The 17,153-nt window shown below is 44.6% G+C and overlaps 1 protein-coding gene across 1 annotated transcript in view; it reads right to left on the minus strand.

The window, feature by feature from the left end:
- The window catches only part of CRIM1 (cysteine rich transmembrane BMP regulator 1), a 973,879-nt gene that overhangs the window by 546,642 nt on the left and 410,084 nt on the right, over positions 1-17,153 (minus strand). The window contains exon 3 of the mRNA XM_069769103.1: positions 4,057-4,299. Coding sequence (XP_069625204.1) covers positions 4,057-4,299 — 243 coding nt within the window. The remainder of the gene's footprint in view (positions 1-4,056; positions 4,300-17,153) is intronic.

A 17,153-nucleotide genomic window follows, 5' to 3' on the forward strand; every position in this document is an offset into this window, starting at 1 on the left:
AGTCCAATTAATAACGAGTGTCCCACGACGATCTCCCCATAGAACAGTGACAACGGGTGATGTCACTGCTCTATAGGACCCTCAGTGACACACTGACAGGAGACAAAGGGAAAATTTCTCATACAGCAATGGCATAAAGTGAGACTAGGGACTTTTTTTTTCTTACAGCGGCGGAGGAATACAGTGGTGGAAGGATACCTTCCTGCTGTCATTGTGTTCCTGAAGCCCCTAGAGAGCAGTCGCATTATCTGATGCTGCTGCTCTCCACGGGAGATCGTCGTGGGACACTCGTGGATTTCTGCGGACAGGGAGTATATTGGTTGTTTGTTTTTTTAATATTTTTTTTACAGATGACACTGGCTTCGGGGAACAAAGTGACAAGTAATGGTGAGTATGTGCTCTATGTTTAATGTACTGTATGTCTATATGTATGTAATGAATGAATGTACTGTATGTAGCATGTATGTAGCATGTATGTAGCATGTATGTAGCATGTATGTAGCATGTATGTAGCATGTATGTAGCATGTATGGAGTATTTTTTTTTTTTCATTCAACACATTAGCCGGATGATGGGACTATTACTGTCCCATAATTGGCTAATGTGTCAATCCCTGTCATTGTAGCAGGCATCGTCCGATGGGACTTGTAGTCCCATCGGACGATGCTTGCATACACGCATAGAGACCCCCCCACGCCGCACAGAGATCCCCCACGCCGCACAGAGACCCCCCCACGCCGCACAGAGACCCCCCCACTCCGCACAGAGACCCCCCCACTCCGCACAGAGACCCCCCCACGCCGCACAGAGACCCCCCCACGCCGCACAGAGACCCCCCCACGCCGCACAGAGACCCCCCCCACGCTGCAGAGACCCCCCCACTCCGCACAGAGACCCCCCCACGCCGCACAGAGACCTCCCCACGCCGCAGAGATCCCCCCACGCCGCAGAGATCCCCCCACGCCACAGAGACCCCCCCATGCCACACAGAGACCTCCCCACGCTGCACAGAGATCCCCCCAAGCCGCACAGAGACCCCCCCACGCCACACAGAGACCCCCCACGCCACACAGAGACCCCCCATGCCGCAGAGACCCCCCCATGCCGCACAGAGATCCCCCCACGCCGCACAGAGACCTCCCCACGCCGCACAGAGATCCCCCCACGCCGCACAGAGATCCCCCCACGCCGCAGAGACCCCCCCACGCTGCACAGAGACCCCCCCCATGCCGCAGAGACCCCCCCTCGCCGCACAGAGACCCCCCCATAACGCAGAGACCCCCCCATGCCGCACAGAGACCCCCCCATGCCGCACAGAGACCCCCCATGCCGCACAGAGACCCCTCACGCCGCAGAGACCCCCCCACGCCGCAGAGAGACCCCCCACGCCGCACAGAGACCCCCCCACGCCGCACAGAGATCCCCCCACGCCGCAGAGACCCCCCCACGCTGCACAGAGACCCCCCCCCATGCCGCAGAGACCCCCCCCTCGCCGCACAGAGACCCCCCCCATGCCGCAGAGACCCCCCCATGCCGCACAGAGACCCCCCCATGCCGCACAGAGACCCCCCACGCCGCACAGAGACCCCCCCCACGCCGCACAGAGAGGGAGAGCGACACAGGGGGAGAGTGCAGTTTACCGGAGATCACTGGGACTCTGTGCAAGTGGGGAGGCGGAGACAGAGCAGAGGGAAGCACACGGCAGAGTGTGAGAGCAGAAGATGTCTGCCCAGAACCTGCAGTGCCTGGAGTACAGAGGAGAACTGTCCTGTGATAGAGAGCAAGTGGAGCTCGGCAGATAGCACAGGGCTCTAATAAAATGGCAGCTAGTCACACCTACAGCAGTGAGTTGTGCAGCCCAGAGGCGTGCCCAGCTCACTGCTAATGCTGCTGCAATGTTACAGATAGGAGATAATAGACCGGCTCGGACCCTATGTCCATGGGGTGCCGTAATCTGACACTGATAGTGACGTACTACTGCTGCAAAACCAAGATGTCAGCCCCCAGTGCATTCTTTCTACTCATATAACACACGGAATCTGTTTTACATGCATTCAAATCTGGGTTATAACAGCATGTTATGCTACATTACATTGATTAATTAATGATCTACAAACGCGGTACCTTCCCTTTAAAGACCCTCTTTAAAAAGCAATAACAATAAGTTTCATGAGTTAAAGAGACCAGTAAGTAATTTTGACATTAGTAAACACCTGTACACAAAATCTTCCACAGTTTTATGCATATTGACCTTGTGCGTTTCCATGATAACAGACTACAACACTATCAGGTGTAGTCAGGCTATCTTTTGCTTTTACTTTTGCTTTATTCTCTTAAAGTGAATCTGTCACCAGTTTTTTGCTACTTACCGTAATCTGAAAGCAGCATGTTGTAGAGACAGAGATGCTGTTTCCAGCAATGTCACTTACTAGAAGGAGACTATCATAAGCAGACGAATAACCCTGCTACCATGAAGTTCTCCATATTCATGAGCTCTATATATCTCCTCCCCCACCACTAATTGGCAGCTTTCTGTCTATGCACAGTGTACACAGAAAGCGGTCAATCAGTGGTGTGAACGAGGTTATACAAAGCTGAGCATTAGGAGAACTGGTAGATCTGCAGGAGAAAAAAAGAGTAATTCTATCAAAACAACAACAAGCAGTCCTGCAAGTGATACATAACTGGAATCATGATCTCTCACCCTACATCTTGCTGCTTTTGGCTGGGGTAGGAAAAACCTGGTGACAGATTGCAACTGTAAAAGTTCTCAATTGATATGACTTGCGGGAGCAAAACTGGTCTCTGCTTTTCCTGCATAATGCCAGATAATCTTACAATGCACAATGACAGTGCGCTCTCTTGCCGACTCATTACTTCTCCTCAGAGCCAGTGAGGGAGTGCACTGTCACTGCATATTGCACAGTGGCAAAAACTTTTAAATAGGAGAACTTTTAAAATTACAAATACTGGACAGTACTGGAAAGCTAGTGACAGAAACTTCTGACAGAATCTACTGAGCATGTGTCAGAATTGACAAACTAGAATTGCTTAGAAGAACGGGGATTAACCCCGCCAGTGACCACAGCCTCAGCCCCCTGATGACACTTAGCTTATCATGCAATGGGAATCTCAAAGGAAGCGTCATCAGCGGAAGTAGTACAAAAATATAAAATAAATAAATGAAGCAGTTAGATTAGATAGGGAATAGTAGGAAATTTTTCATTAAAGTGTATCAGGAAAGTGATTAGATTATTACATAAATTAAAGACGCAATTTTCGAACCATCCCTTTACGTTCTACAATAAACTGTATGTATATAACACGAATGAGGGTAGCTTAGCATACCGTACCTGCGGATATTATTTCACGTTATGTTATCTATATATTTACATATATTTATCTAGATATTTATACTCCTGCAGCTTATAGAAACATTTATTGTTGACATTTCATACAGTGGTCAGAATTTCTACACACGTCTTCATCACACCCTTTTATTAAGGTCTTCATTGTTTAGGAGAGTAAAGCCACCGTTATTATGAGCCATTTATAAGGCTACATATCAGGGTCTAAGGTGTAATTTCGCGCACATTTCATTTTCCTTCTAAATGCAATTTAATTTTCTGTATTGAAAAGCTTTTTACCTGGAAACTCTACAAACATTAATTTTGTGTTTAAGCTGTGGTTTCCACCATAAACGCTGCAAAAGCAACTTTACATTTGGCAATTTAGTGCAATCTATTGGAGCTTAAACGCTGTTGCAGCGGTAAAGGGGACAAGGAGCGTTACATAAAAAAAAAACAAACGGGCAGACAAACTCTTGAGTCTTAACACTTTTCATTAGCAAAGATCACACGTTCAGGAGGTTATGTGAATGCTGAGCAAAACGTGGCACGTGGCAGCTCCACTGAAACAGTCACAAGTACTGTGGTGTGAGCTGGGGAATGCAGAAGGTGTCGGCGGTGACCCAAATTCTGCCATCGCTTACGCCTTCACCTTTATGAGCATGGATTTGTGACTGAGGGCTGAGTAAGCAAAAATGAACTTTTTTACCTGGTTTGCATTCATAGAGGTCGCAACACTCCCCTGGCTTGCCTGATGCCTTGGACACAACGATGTTTAGGTAGCCTGGCTGGCAGACTTTCCGCAAGCATCCTGCTGGGTTGCACACACATCGGCTGGGCAGCGGGCAACATTCCCCAGGAGGAGCGTAGCCTTCAATAAGGACTGAGTCTTCTGCGCATCGCGGTGAAAACTGCACTTCACATCGGGCCGTGGAGCAATCCGGCTTTTCCTCTGGAAGAAGAGAAGGAGTCTGCGTTTAGATAACCCGGCTAAGTCTTCTGATCAACTTACAAATTATTACTCAACCTTAGTACAAGACTCTATTCACACTCTTGTCATGGGCCACGTCTAAAGGATACATTTGGCTGGGACAAAAAAAGTATCCAAATGTCAGCTGTGATGTACCAAAAAGATTCAATGGACATAATTGTGCCTCACTCACTGAGGTTAAGGAGTGCTGAGACTATTTTCCGTCAAGTCTGGCAAAATGAGTTTTTCCACTAAGCACCGACCCAAATATTGTTGACATACACGGATGAGCTGTGCCTGTATCATTTTATAGGTTTCTCTGGGCTACATGTACAGTTCTGCCACACATCTGACAGGTTAACACACATTTAATGATTTCCATTAAGTGTCTCAAGGTGGTGCGGCCGGGGGCTAAGAGAAAAGATGGCAATGCCCGATTCAGAATTGGTCGCCAGTTAGAACATTAGAAAGTCTTAATCGGCTACACAAAGAGGTAAATCTGTCCAACTGTCCATCTCCTGCTCTGTGCATATTGTGCTCTGCTTTTGTTTTATTCAGAAACCAATCTTAATACTACATCAAACATTACATGGACTTTCATGAACACCACTATTTTATTTTCGGCGGTGACAGGTATTATGACCATCTCATAGTGTGAACTTGCAATTAAGCTGACGAGTGCAAACAGTCATACCTTAAGTCATTAATATTAATAATGATGGCCATAGCAATATATATGCTAATAGAGACTACCTCACAGGTTAACAGGTTCAACATGGGTATGCTGTGCCCTTGAGGTAGAACCAGCTATGTCAGCAGAGCTCGTGACACACCGCACACTGATGAGAAGTGAGAATGCTCCGAAAATGTCTACTCTCACCCTTTACATGCCAGAAAGACATGAATGAGACGCCTCAAAGAGTCACGCATGATTCTAAAGAACAGCCCTCCGATGTCTGCATAGTTATTACCGAAATTCAACATTTTCATTGACAGTCACATGTGGGTTATACATATCCCAGCTGTGGTCATCTATCTATAAATCCATCCATCTATCTAGGTATGAATCCATCCGTCTATCTATCTATGAATCCATCCGTCTATCTATCTATGAATCCATCCATTCATCCATCCATCTATCTATCTATGAATCCATCCATCTATCTATCTATGAATCCATCCATCTATTTATGCATGAATCCATCCGTCTATCTATGAATCCATCTATCTATCTATCTATGAATCCATCCATCTATCTATGCATGAATCCATCCGTCTATCTATGTATGAATCCATCCATCTATCTATCTATGAATCCATCCGTCTATCTATCTATGAATCCATCCATCTATCTATCTATGAATCCATCCGTCTATCTATCTATGAATCCATCCATCTATCTATCCATGAATCCATCCGTCTATCTATCTATGAATCCATCCGTCTATCTATGTATGAATCCATCCATCTATCTATCTATGAATCCATCCATCTATCTATCTATGAATCCATCTGTCTATCTATCTATGAATCCATCCGTCTATCTATCTATGAATCCATCCATCCATCTATCTATGAATCCATCCATCCATCTATCTATGAATCCATCGGTCTATCTATATATCTGTCTATCTATGAATCCATCTATCTGTCTATCCATCTATCTATGAATCTATCTATCTATCTATCTATCTATCTATCTATCTATCTATCTATCTATCCATCTATCTATGAATCCATCCGTCTATCTATCTATAAATCCATCAGTTGATCTATGAATCCATCCGTCTATCTATCTATTTATGAATCCATCAGTCGATCTATGAATCCAGCCGCCTATCTATAAATCCATCCATCTATCTATCTATGAATCCATCAATCTATATATGAATCCATCAATCTATCTATTTATGAATCCATCCATCTATCTATGAATTTATCCGTCTAACTATCTATCAATCTATGAATCCATCTATCTATCTATGAATCCATCCATTGAATGTAGTAATCCAAAAAACAGGAGCAGCACACCGTTTTTTGTGAAAAAAAGCGGTTTTATTTAGCCCATGATGGCGACGTTTTGGTCCAAATAGGTTCATCATGGGCTAAATAAAACCGCTCTTTTTTCAGAAACAACGGTGTGCTGCTCCTGTTTTTTTGGATTACTACATTCAAGGTTTGGTACTTGCCTGTGGGAGCCCTTTTTGCACCCGGATTCTTTATATACTTACTGTGCTGCTCTACTTTCTTATTTTTGTATGAATCCATCAATCTACAGTATCTAGCTATAAATCCATTCATCTATCTATCTATGAATCCATCCGCCTATCTATCTATCTATGAATTCATCCATCTATCTATGAATCTATCCATCTATCTATAATAATCTCTTTATTTCATATAGTGCCAACATATTCCGCACCGCTTTACAGTTTGCACACATTACCATCGCTGTCCCCGATGGGGCTCACAATCTAAATTCCCTATCAGTATGTATTTGGAATGTGAGAGGAAACTGGAGAACCCGAAGAAAACCCACGCAAACACGGGGAGAACATACAAACTCCTATCTATGTATCTGTTACGCCCACAGGGTGTGACAAGGTAAAGTGGACTCACTAGACCACTGATGGTACAGTGGCGGCTGTATACCCGATACTCAAAAGACAGGAGAGTAGATCTCATAAACCAAAAGATATTTATTAACAAAAAGGAAACAGGTGTCAGAGGGAGAGAACCTCTGGATCACAGCACTGTACCACGTAGTGGAGCACCGGGCAAGGTGTACCCCTATACAGGGATTCCCCCGTCACAACACCAGGTGGCCTGAATGCTACGAATCCAGGACCAGAGGACGACCCATACTGACAAACTAGCAACACATTAGAATACTTGGGCCAGCTGGTGGGGACAATCCCAGAAGCTCCATGAAATCCAGCAAGGTAGTTTCCACTGGTAGCAGGGTCTGGAGGATTCCGTGAGGAGAGGCAAGACAACCTGGAGTGAGAACCGGAGAGACCAGAGAAGTCCAGAATGGGATTCACCAGAAAAGGACTCTGTGAAAATAGAGACATAAGTGCAGAGCACAGCAGAGCATGGCCTGAAGCTGCGGCAACAATCCAAAGAATGAACACATAGCCCAGGCACCTCCCTAAAGGGGAGGGTGCTTTTTATGCACAGAGCATCATAACACAGACGGCCCTAATAGCGAACAGGTGTCCTGCTGTTTCAAGTATGTGCAGGAAGCGGGGCGCGGCTCCTAAGAGCATTTCCAGGAGACCTGCCAAGAGGATGCAGGTTCTTAGCAGAGAAAGAAGCCGCAGATCGTCCGGAGCCACGGACAGGGTGAGTAAGGCTGTGTGATAGGTGCCGGTCTCCCTGCACAGCGGAGACCGAACCTGCGGCTGAGGGCATGACAGTATCTATCTATAAATCCATCCATATATCTATCTATGAATCCATCTATCTATAAGCAAAAAAAGGAACAGCACAGTATAAATAGTTATCTTCGGGTGCAAGGCCCCTAGACAATCCGTTCAATGATTATCCAAACTTCATAGAATTCCAAAAAAGAGGCAGCACTCCATTGTTTCAGTGGAAAAATGTGCAGGATTTTAATCAACCCACATGTCTGGGCGACGTTTCGGCTACAAATGAGCCTTTCTCAAGCCATCTATCTATCTATCTATCTATCTATCTATCTATCTATCTATCTATCTATCTATGAATCTATCTATCTTACTTCTCTGTTTATCTATCTGTCCATCTTTCCACCTATTTATATTACTACCTCTTTATCCATCTGTCTATGTGCATAGTTATTTATCTATCTAGCTTTCTATTGTTAAAGCTCATTTATATATTTTCATATAGTATAAGTATAATTTTGTGTTGGCTTCACTCTGCTCAACCAACAATAAACTATGTGCAAAATACCCAAGTAAATCTTGACACCACGGAATGAGCCATCCCTTTTAACCCCTTCCCGACCTTTGACGCATACGCTGCGTCATGAAAGTCGGTGCCATTCCGACCCATGACGCAGCATATGCGTCATGGAAAGATCGCGTCCCTGCAGGCCGGGTGAAAGGGTTAACTCCCATTTCACCCGATCTGCAGGGACAGGGGGAGTGGCAGTTTAGCCCAGGGGGGGTGGCTTCACCCCCTCGTGGCTACGATCGCTCTGATTGGCTGTTGAAAGTGAAACTGCCAATCAGAGCGATTTGTAATATTTCACCTAAAAAACTGGTGAAATATTACAATCCAGCCATGGCCGATGCTGCAATATCATCGGCCATGGCTGGAAACACTTATGTGCACCCACCCCACCCCTCCGATCGCCCCCCCAGCCCCCCGATCTGTGGTCCGCTCCCCTCCGTCCTGTGCTCCGCTCCCCCGTCCTCCTGTCCGCTTCCCCGTGCACCAATCACACCCCCTGTGCTGCAATCAAACCCCCCCGCACTCCGATCCCCCCCCCCCCGCACACAGCGACCCCCCCCCCCGTGCTCCGATCCACCCCCCCGCACAGCGATCCCTCACCCCGTGCTCCAATCCTTCCCCGTGCTCCAATCCTCCCTCCCGTGTTCCGATCCACCACCCCCCATGATCCGATCCACCCCCCCGTGCTCCGACGCCCCCCCCCGTGCCCTGATCTCCCCCCCCTTATACTTACCTGGCCGCCCGAGGTCCGTCCGTCTTCTTTCCTGGGCGCCGCCATCTTCCAAAATGGCGGGCGCATGTGCAGTGCGCCCGCCGAATCTGCCAGCCGGCAGATTCGTTCCAGAGTGAATTTTGATCACTGAGATATATCCTATCTCAGTGATCAAAATAAAAAAAATAGTAAATGACCCCACCCTTTGTCACCCCCATAGATAGGGACAATAAAAAAAATAAAGAATTTTTTTTTTTTTCACTAAGGTTGGGGTAAGAACTAGGGTTAGGGTTAGGGGTAGGGTTAGGGGTAGGGTTAGGGTTAGGGTTAGGGGTAGGGTTAGGGGTAGGGTTAGGGCTAGGGTTAGGGGTAGGGGTAGGGTTAGGGGTAGGGTTAGGGCTAGGGTTAGGGTTTCGGTATGTGCACACGTATTCTGGTCCTATGCGGATTTTTCCGCAGCGGATTTGAAAAATCCACAGTGCTAAACCGCTGCCGATTTATCGTGGATTTACCGCGGTTTTTCTGCGCATTTCACTGCGGTTTTACAACTGCGATTTTCTATTGGAGCAGTTCTAAAACCGCTGCGGAATCCGCAGAAAGAAGTGACATGCTGCGGAATGTAAACCGCTGCGTTTCCGTGCAGTTTTTCCGCAGCATGTGTACAGCGATTTTTGGTTCCCATAGGTTCACATTGAACTGTAAACTCATGGGAAACTGCTGCGGATCCGCAGCGTTTTCCGCAGCGTGTGCACATACCTTTAGAATTAGGCTATGTGCACACGGTGCGGATTGGCCGCTGCGGATCCGCAGCAGTGTTCCATCGGGTTTACAGTACCATGTAAACATATGGAAAACCAAATCCGCTGTGCCCATGGTGCAGAAAATACCGCGCGGGAACGCTGCGTTGTATTTTCCGCAGCATGCCAATTCTTTGTGCGGATTCCGCAGCGTTTTACACCTGTTCCTCAATAGGAATCCACAGGTGAAATCCGCACAAAAAACACTGGAAATCCACGGTAAATCCACAGGTAAAACGCAGTGCCTTTTACCCGCGGATTTTTCAAAAATGATGCTGAAAAATCTCATACGAATCCGCAACGTTGGCACATAGCCTTAGAGTTGGGTTGGAATTAGGGTTGTGGTTAGGGTTAGGGGTGTGTTGGGGTTAGGGTTGTGGTTAGGGGTGTGTTGGGGTTAGGGTTGTGATTAGGGTTACGGCTACAGTTGGGATAAGGGTTAGGGGTGTGTTGGAGGTAGAATTGAGGGGTTTCCACTGTTTAGGCACTTCAGGGGGTCTCCAAACGCAACATGGCGCCACCATTGATTCCAGCCAATCTTGTATTCAAAAATTCAAATGGTGCTCCCTCACTTCCGAACCCCGACGTGTGCCCAAACAGTGGTTTACCCCCACATATGGGGTACCAGCATACTCAGGACAAACTGCGCAACAATTACTGGGGTCAAATTTCTCCTGTTACCCTTGAGAAAATAAAAAATTGCTTGCTAAAACATCATTTTTGAGGAAAGAAAAATGATTTTTTATTTTCACGGCTCTGCGTTGTAAACGTCTGTGAAGCACTTGGGGGTTCAAAGTGCTCACCACATATCTAGATAAGTTCCTTGGGGGGTCTAGTTTCCAAAATGGGGTCACTTGTGGGGGGTTTCTACTGTTTAGGCACACCAGGGGCTCTGCAAACGCAACGTGACGCCCGCAGACCATTCCATCAAAGTCTGCATTTCAAAAGTCACTACTTCCCTTCTGAGCCCCCACGTGTGCCCAAACAGTGGTTTACCCCCACACATGGGGCATCAGCGTACTCAGGAGAAACTGGACAACAACTTTTGTGGTCCAATTTCTCCTGTAACCCTTGGGAAAATAAAAAATTCTGGGCTAAAAAATTATTTTTGAGGAAAGAAAACGTATTTATTATTTTCACGGCTCTGCGTTATAAACTTCTGTAAAGCACTTGGGGGTTGAAAGTGCTCACCACACATCTAGATAAGTTCCTTTGGGGGTCTAGTTTCCAAAATGGGGTCACTTGTGGGGGGTTTCTACTGTTTAGGCACACCAGGGGCTCTGCAAACGCAATGTGACGCCCGCAGACCATTCCATCAAAGTCTGCATTTCAAAAGTCACTACTTCCCTTCTGAGCCCCCACGTGTGCCCAAACAGTGGTTTACCCCCACACATGGGGTATCAGCGTACTCAGGAGAAACTGGACAACAACTTTTGTGGTCCAATTTCTCCTGTAACCCTTGGGAAAATAAAAAATTCTGGGCTAAAAAATTATTTTTGAGGAAAGAAAACGTATTTATTATTTTCACTGCTCTGTGTTATGAACTTCTGTGAAGCACTTGGGGGTTCAAAGTGCTCACCTCACATCTAGATAAGTTCCTTTCGGGGTCTAGTTTCCAAAATGGGGTCACTTGTGGGGGGTTTCTACTGTTTAGCCACATCAGGGGCTCTGCAAACGCAACGTGACGCCCGCAGAGCATTCCATCAAAGTCTGCATTTCAAAACGTCACTACTTCACTTCCGAGCCCCAGCATGTGCCTAAACAGTGGTTTACCCCCACATATGGGGTATCAGTGTACTCAGGAGAAACTGGACAACAACTTTTGGGGTCAAATTTCTCCTGTTACCCTTGGGAAAATAAAAAATTGCGGGCTAAAATTCATTTTTGAGAAAATAATTTTTTTTTTTTATTTTCATGGCTCTGCGTTATAAACTTCTGTGAAGCACTTGAGGGTTCAAAGTGCTCACTACACATCTAGATTAGTTCCTTTGGGGGTCTAATTTCCAAAATGGGGTAATTTGTGGGGGATCTCCAATGTTTAGGCACACAGGGGCTCTCCAAACGCGACATGGTGTCCGCTAATGATTGGAGATAATTTTCCATTTAAAAAGCCAAATGGCGTGCCTTCCCTTCTGAGCCCTGCCGTGCGCCCAAACAGTGGTTTACCCCCACATATGGGGTATCTGCATACTCAGGACAAACTGGACAACAACATTTGTGGTCCAATTTCTCCTATTACCATTGGCAAAATAGGAAATTCCAGGCTAAAAAATCATTTTTGAGAAAAGAAAAATTATTTTTTATTTTCATGGCTCTGCATTATAAACTTCTGTGAAGCACCTGGGGGTTTAAAGTGCTCAGTATGCATCTAGATAAGTTCCTTGGGGGGTCTAGTTTCCAAAATGGGGTCACTTGTGGGGGAGCTCCATTGCATAGGCACACAGGGGCTCTCCAAATGCGACATGGTGTCCGCTAACAATTGGAGCTAATTTTCCATTCAAAAAGTTAAAAGGCGCGCCTTCCCTTCCGAGCCCTGCCGTGTGCCCAAACAGTGGTTTACCCCCACATATGAGGTATCGGCGTACTCGGGAGAAATTGCTCAACAAATTTTAGGATCCATTTTATCCTATTGCCCATGTGAAAATGAAAAAATTGAGGCGAAAATAATTTTTTTGTGAAAAAAAAGTACTTTTTCATTTTTACGGATCAATTTGTGAAGCACCTGAGGGTTTAAAGTGCTCACTAGGCATCTAGATAAGTTCCTTGGGGGGTCCAGTTTCCAAAATGGGGTCACTTGTGGGGGAGCTCCAATGTTTAAGCACACAGGGTCTCTCCAAACGCGACATGGTGTCCGCTATCGATGGAGATAATTTTTCATTCAAAAAGTCAAATGGCGCTCCTTCCCTTCCGAGCCTTACCATGTGCCCAAACAGTGGTTTACCCCCACATGTGAAGTATCGGTGTACTCAGGAGAAATTGCCAAACAAATTTTAGGATCCATTTTATCCTGTTGTCCATGTGAAAATGAAAAAATTGAGGCTAAAAGAATTTTTTTGTGAAAAAAAAGTACTTTTTCATTTTTACGGATCAATTTGTGAAGCACCTGGGGGTTTAAAGGGCTCACTATGCATCTAGATAAGTTCCTTGGGGCGTCTAGTTTCCAAAATGGGGTCACTTGTGGGGGAGCTCCAATTTTTAGGCACACGGGGGCTCTCCAAATGTGACATGGTGTCCGCTAAAGAGTGCAGCCAATTTTTCATTCAAAAAGTCAAATGGCGCTCCTTCCCTTCCAAGCCCTGCCGTGCGCCCAAACAGTGGTTTACCCCCACATATGAGGTATCAGCGTACTCAGGACAAATTGGACAACAACGTACGTGGTTCAGTTTCTCCTTTTACCATTGGGAAAATAAAAAAATTGTTGCTGAAAAATCATTTTTGTGACTAAAAAGTTAAATGTTCATTTTTTCCTTCCATGTTGCTTCTGCTGCTGTGAAGCACCTGAAGGGTTAATAAACTTCTTGAATGTGGTTTTGTGCACCTTGAGGGGTGCAGTTTTTAGAATGGTGTCACTTTTGGGTATTTTCAGCCATATAGACCCCTCAAACTGACTTCAAATGTGAGGTGGTCCCTAAAAAAAATGGTTTTGTAAATTTCGTTGTAAAAATGAGAAATCGCTGGTCAAATTTTAACCCTTATAACTTCCTAGCAAAAAAAAATTTTGTTTCCAAAATTGTGCTGATGTAAAGTAGACGTGTGGGAAATGTTATTTATTAACTATTTTGTGTCACATAACTCTCTGGTTTAACAGAATAAAAATTCAAAATGTGAAAATTGCGAAATTTTCAAAATTTTCGCCAAATTTCCGTTTTTATCACAAATAAACACAGAATTTATTGACCTAAATTTACCACTAACATGAAGCCCAATATGTCACGAAAAAACAATCTCAGAACCGCTAGGATCCATTGAAGCGTTCCTGAGTTATTACCTCATGAAGGGACACTGGTCAGAATTGCAAAAAACGGCAAGGTCTTTAAGGTCAAAATAGGCTGGGTCATGAAGGGGTTAAGCATGACTCATGGGTGCGCAGATATCACTGGTGTTATGTTAGGTGAGCACTGAGGACTTGAAGTGACTAGAAGACAGTCTTCACTGAACCTTCTCACTAATGCTTTTTGAAATGAGCAGCAAATGAGTTGGAAACAGGAGAACATCATAGATCAGGGACATAATCAAATATGAATTCCACACTGTTGGTACTTGTGTATTCCGCAGCGCACTGTCAAGCAATGGATCAGAAATCTCAATGAGTTGTAGAGGCTCGTCTCCGCTCCATGCTAATACGCTGCCTCTATGCAGCCCTGCATCTGCTTTTAAAGCTGGCAAGGAAAACTTTCAATAGCATATTACGGCAGAGCGCTAGATTTATAATGCAATCCTATTTTTGTGGAAATGGCAGAGTATTTGAGATTCTGCAGACATAGACGGTAATGTATGATTCTTTTCTGTTTTAACCTATCTCCTCTTTTGGAATATATAAACTACAAGGATCCGCTGAGGAACAGCAGAGTCATTTCTATTACGCCGCATTTTATTTTTAAACACAAGTGGCAATTTAACCTTTCAGGTAATTCGCCACCGGTGAATTCACTTCACACAATTAGATTGCAGAAGGAAGCGGCACCCATTTATACTACATGATTGGAAATGAAGACAGCTATTTCTGTTGTAACCTTCGGATCATTGCTGGAAACAGGCGAGGCTTTGTAACCTTTATCTTCACGTGTAAGACGCAAGTTACGTGTGTTGTGCTGGGTGCCCACATGGCAGGAAGGGACAATTCGTAGGGTGGAGTCACTAGTGGCGCTTTATTTCCCACTGTGGATATAAAAAATAAATGTCAAAAAATGGATAAGGCTACTTTCACACTGGCGTTTTTTTTGAATACGTCGCAATGCGTCGTTTAGGGGAAAAAACGCATCCTGCAAAGTTGTTTGCAGAATGCGTTTTTGCCCCATGGAGTAACATTACCGACGCATTGCGATGTATTGACACACGTTGCAACCGTCGTGTGATGGTTGCGCCGTGTTGTGGCGGACCGCAGAGAGCAAAAAACATTACATGTAACATTTTTTGCTGCCGACGGACCACTTTTTCCGACCGCACATGTGCGGCCGGAACTCCGCCCCCACCTCCCCGCACCTCACAATGGGACAGCGGATGCGCCGGAGAAATGCATCCGCTGCACCCGTTCTGCAGCACATCCAAAGCTAGCGTCGGAATCTCGGCCCGACGCACTGCAACGGGCCGAATCCGACGCTAGTGTGAAAGTAGCCTAACATGCAGATGCCATGTGCGTCATCCGAGCGCCGACTGCTCTTTATGCTCTCAGGACTTCATACAAAAACATTTTTGCTGCATTTTTTAAGCAGCAGGAAAAAAATGAGAATTGTAAAAATCTCATTTAGGCTATGTTCACGCACATTTTTTAATGCAAATTTGTAGCTGCGTTTTACAGTAAGAGTAAAGGCTATGAGATTTCAGAAATGTCATGTATACACATTGTTGTTTTTTTCCTGACTGATTTGGAAAACTTCTGCATGTCACTTCTTTCAGCTTTTTTTTCAGTTTTTGCAGCATTTTTTCACCCATAGAAAGCAACAGACAAATGCAAAAATGCAGGAAAAAAACACAGCAAAAAATGAAGGTATCGGGTTTTTCTGGGTTTTCGGTCCAAAAACCCAAGGAAGACCAATAATGATTTTGGACTTTGCTTGAACACCTTTCCATCTGTGTCCTACAGTTTTGTGTTCAGCAAAAAATATTGGACTGAAAGGATGTAACATTAGGCTTTGAATTTGGCTGCACTGTAATAAATGACTGAAATATAAAAATGTCCTAAATAGAAACTATTTTATTTATGAAGAATATTTTATTTACATTTTAAGTTTCACAAATTGTTAATAATTATGGTATAGATTCCATGATGGACTATTACCCCAGTATCCCTGCGCTGTGAATGAACACTGGCACACGTCGGTCTGGTTGGCAATGATCCCTAGATAAACAGTTTGGGAGGGAAAGATACTCTGATACAGAACATAATTTAAGTATTTAGAAAAGCAAACAGCTCTTTGGTTTCTCTGTACTATTCTAATGTTTGCTGTTCACATCCTATCTGAGAAGCCAAGGCTGGCTGCCGATGATCTTTATTGCTACCTCGCCGAAGTAACTTAATCAGAGGGTTTAATCTTCTTGGAAGAGCGGAAATAGTATAAATATACTGCCGGTCTGGACTAAAAGCCAAGAAGGCTGTCAATGCGTTCATTCACAGCCAAAACCAATTTTTTTTATATTTTCCCATGCATTTTAGAATCAAACTATATAAAGACATATCTGCTAGGAAAATCTAAACTAAGAGTCTGCGGGAGATTGGGGATATTCAGCCATTCAAGAAAAATAAAGCTAAATAATAATCAACGTGCCATATGAAGAGCTTTAAGGGGAATCTGTCAGTAGTATCAACCCTCCTAAGGCTGCTTTCACACATCAGCTTTTTGCCGTCAGTCACAATCCGGCGAATTTTGAAAAAAAAAAAACGGATCTGGAAAAAGTTGCCGCCAGATCCTTTTTTTTTCTCATAGACTTGTATTAGCGACATATTGCAACGGATGGCCTCACGTTTCATCCGTTTTTCAAAAATTGTTTTTCTGGCGGCTGGAGAAAACAGACATAGTAACATTTTTTGTGTCCGTCAAAAAAAACAGACAGCGCATCTGTCGACGTCCTTCGTTTGCTAGAATGGACGGATTCAGGTTTTTTTTTTTTAACTGAGCATGCTTCGATTTTTTTTTTAATCAAATTAGCTGGATCAGCTAGTCAAAAAAATTGATCTGTCGCATCAGTTTTTCACAATCTGCGACAGATCCGTTTTTTTTTTTCAACATTTGACAGATTGTGACTAGTGATGAGCGAATATTACTCGTTACTCGAGATTTCCCGAGCACAATTGGGTGTCCTCTGAGTATTTTATAGTGCTCAGAGATTTAGTTTTCATCGCTGCAGCTGAATGATTTACAGCTATTAGCCAGGCTGAGTACATGTGGGGGTTGCCTGGTTGCTAGGGAATCTCCACATGTAATCAAGCAGGCTAGCACCTGTAAATCATTCAGCTGTGGCGAAGAAAACTAAATCTCCGAGCACTAAAAAATACTTGGAGGACACCCGAGCGTGCTCGAGAAATCTCAAGTAACGAGTATATTCGCTCATCACTAATTGTGACTGATGGCAAAAAAACTGATGTGTGGAAGCAGCCTAAGCCATTTTTATGGGCATACGGGTCAAGAAAGTGGAATAAAATGATACCTTGATATTTATGATCCAAAGTT

Source organism: Ranitomeya imitator, chromosome 5 (assembly GCF_032444005.1).
Source record: "Ranitomeya imitator isolate aRanImi1 chromosome 5, aRanImi1.pri, whole genome shotgun sequence".
NCBI classification, from domain to species: Eukaryota; Metazoa; Chordata; class Amphibia; order Anura; family Dendrobatidae; genus Ranitomeya; species Ranitomeya imitator.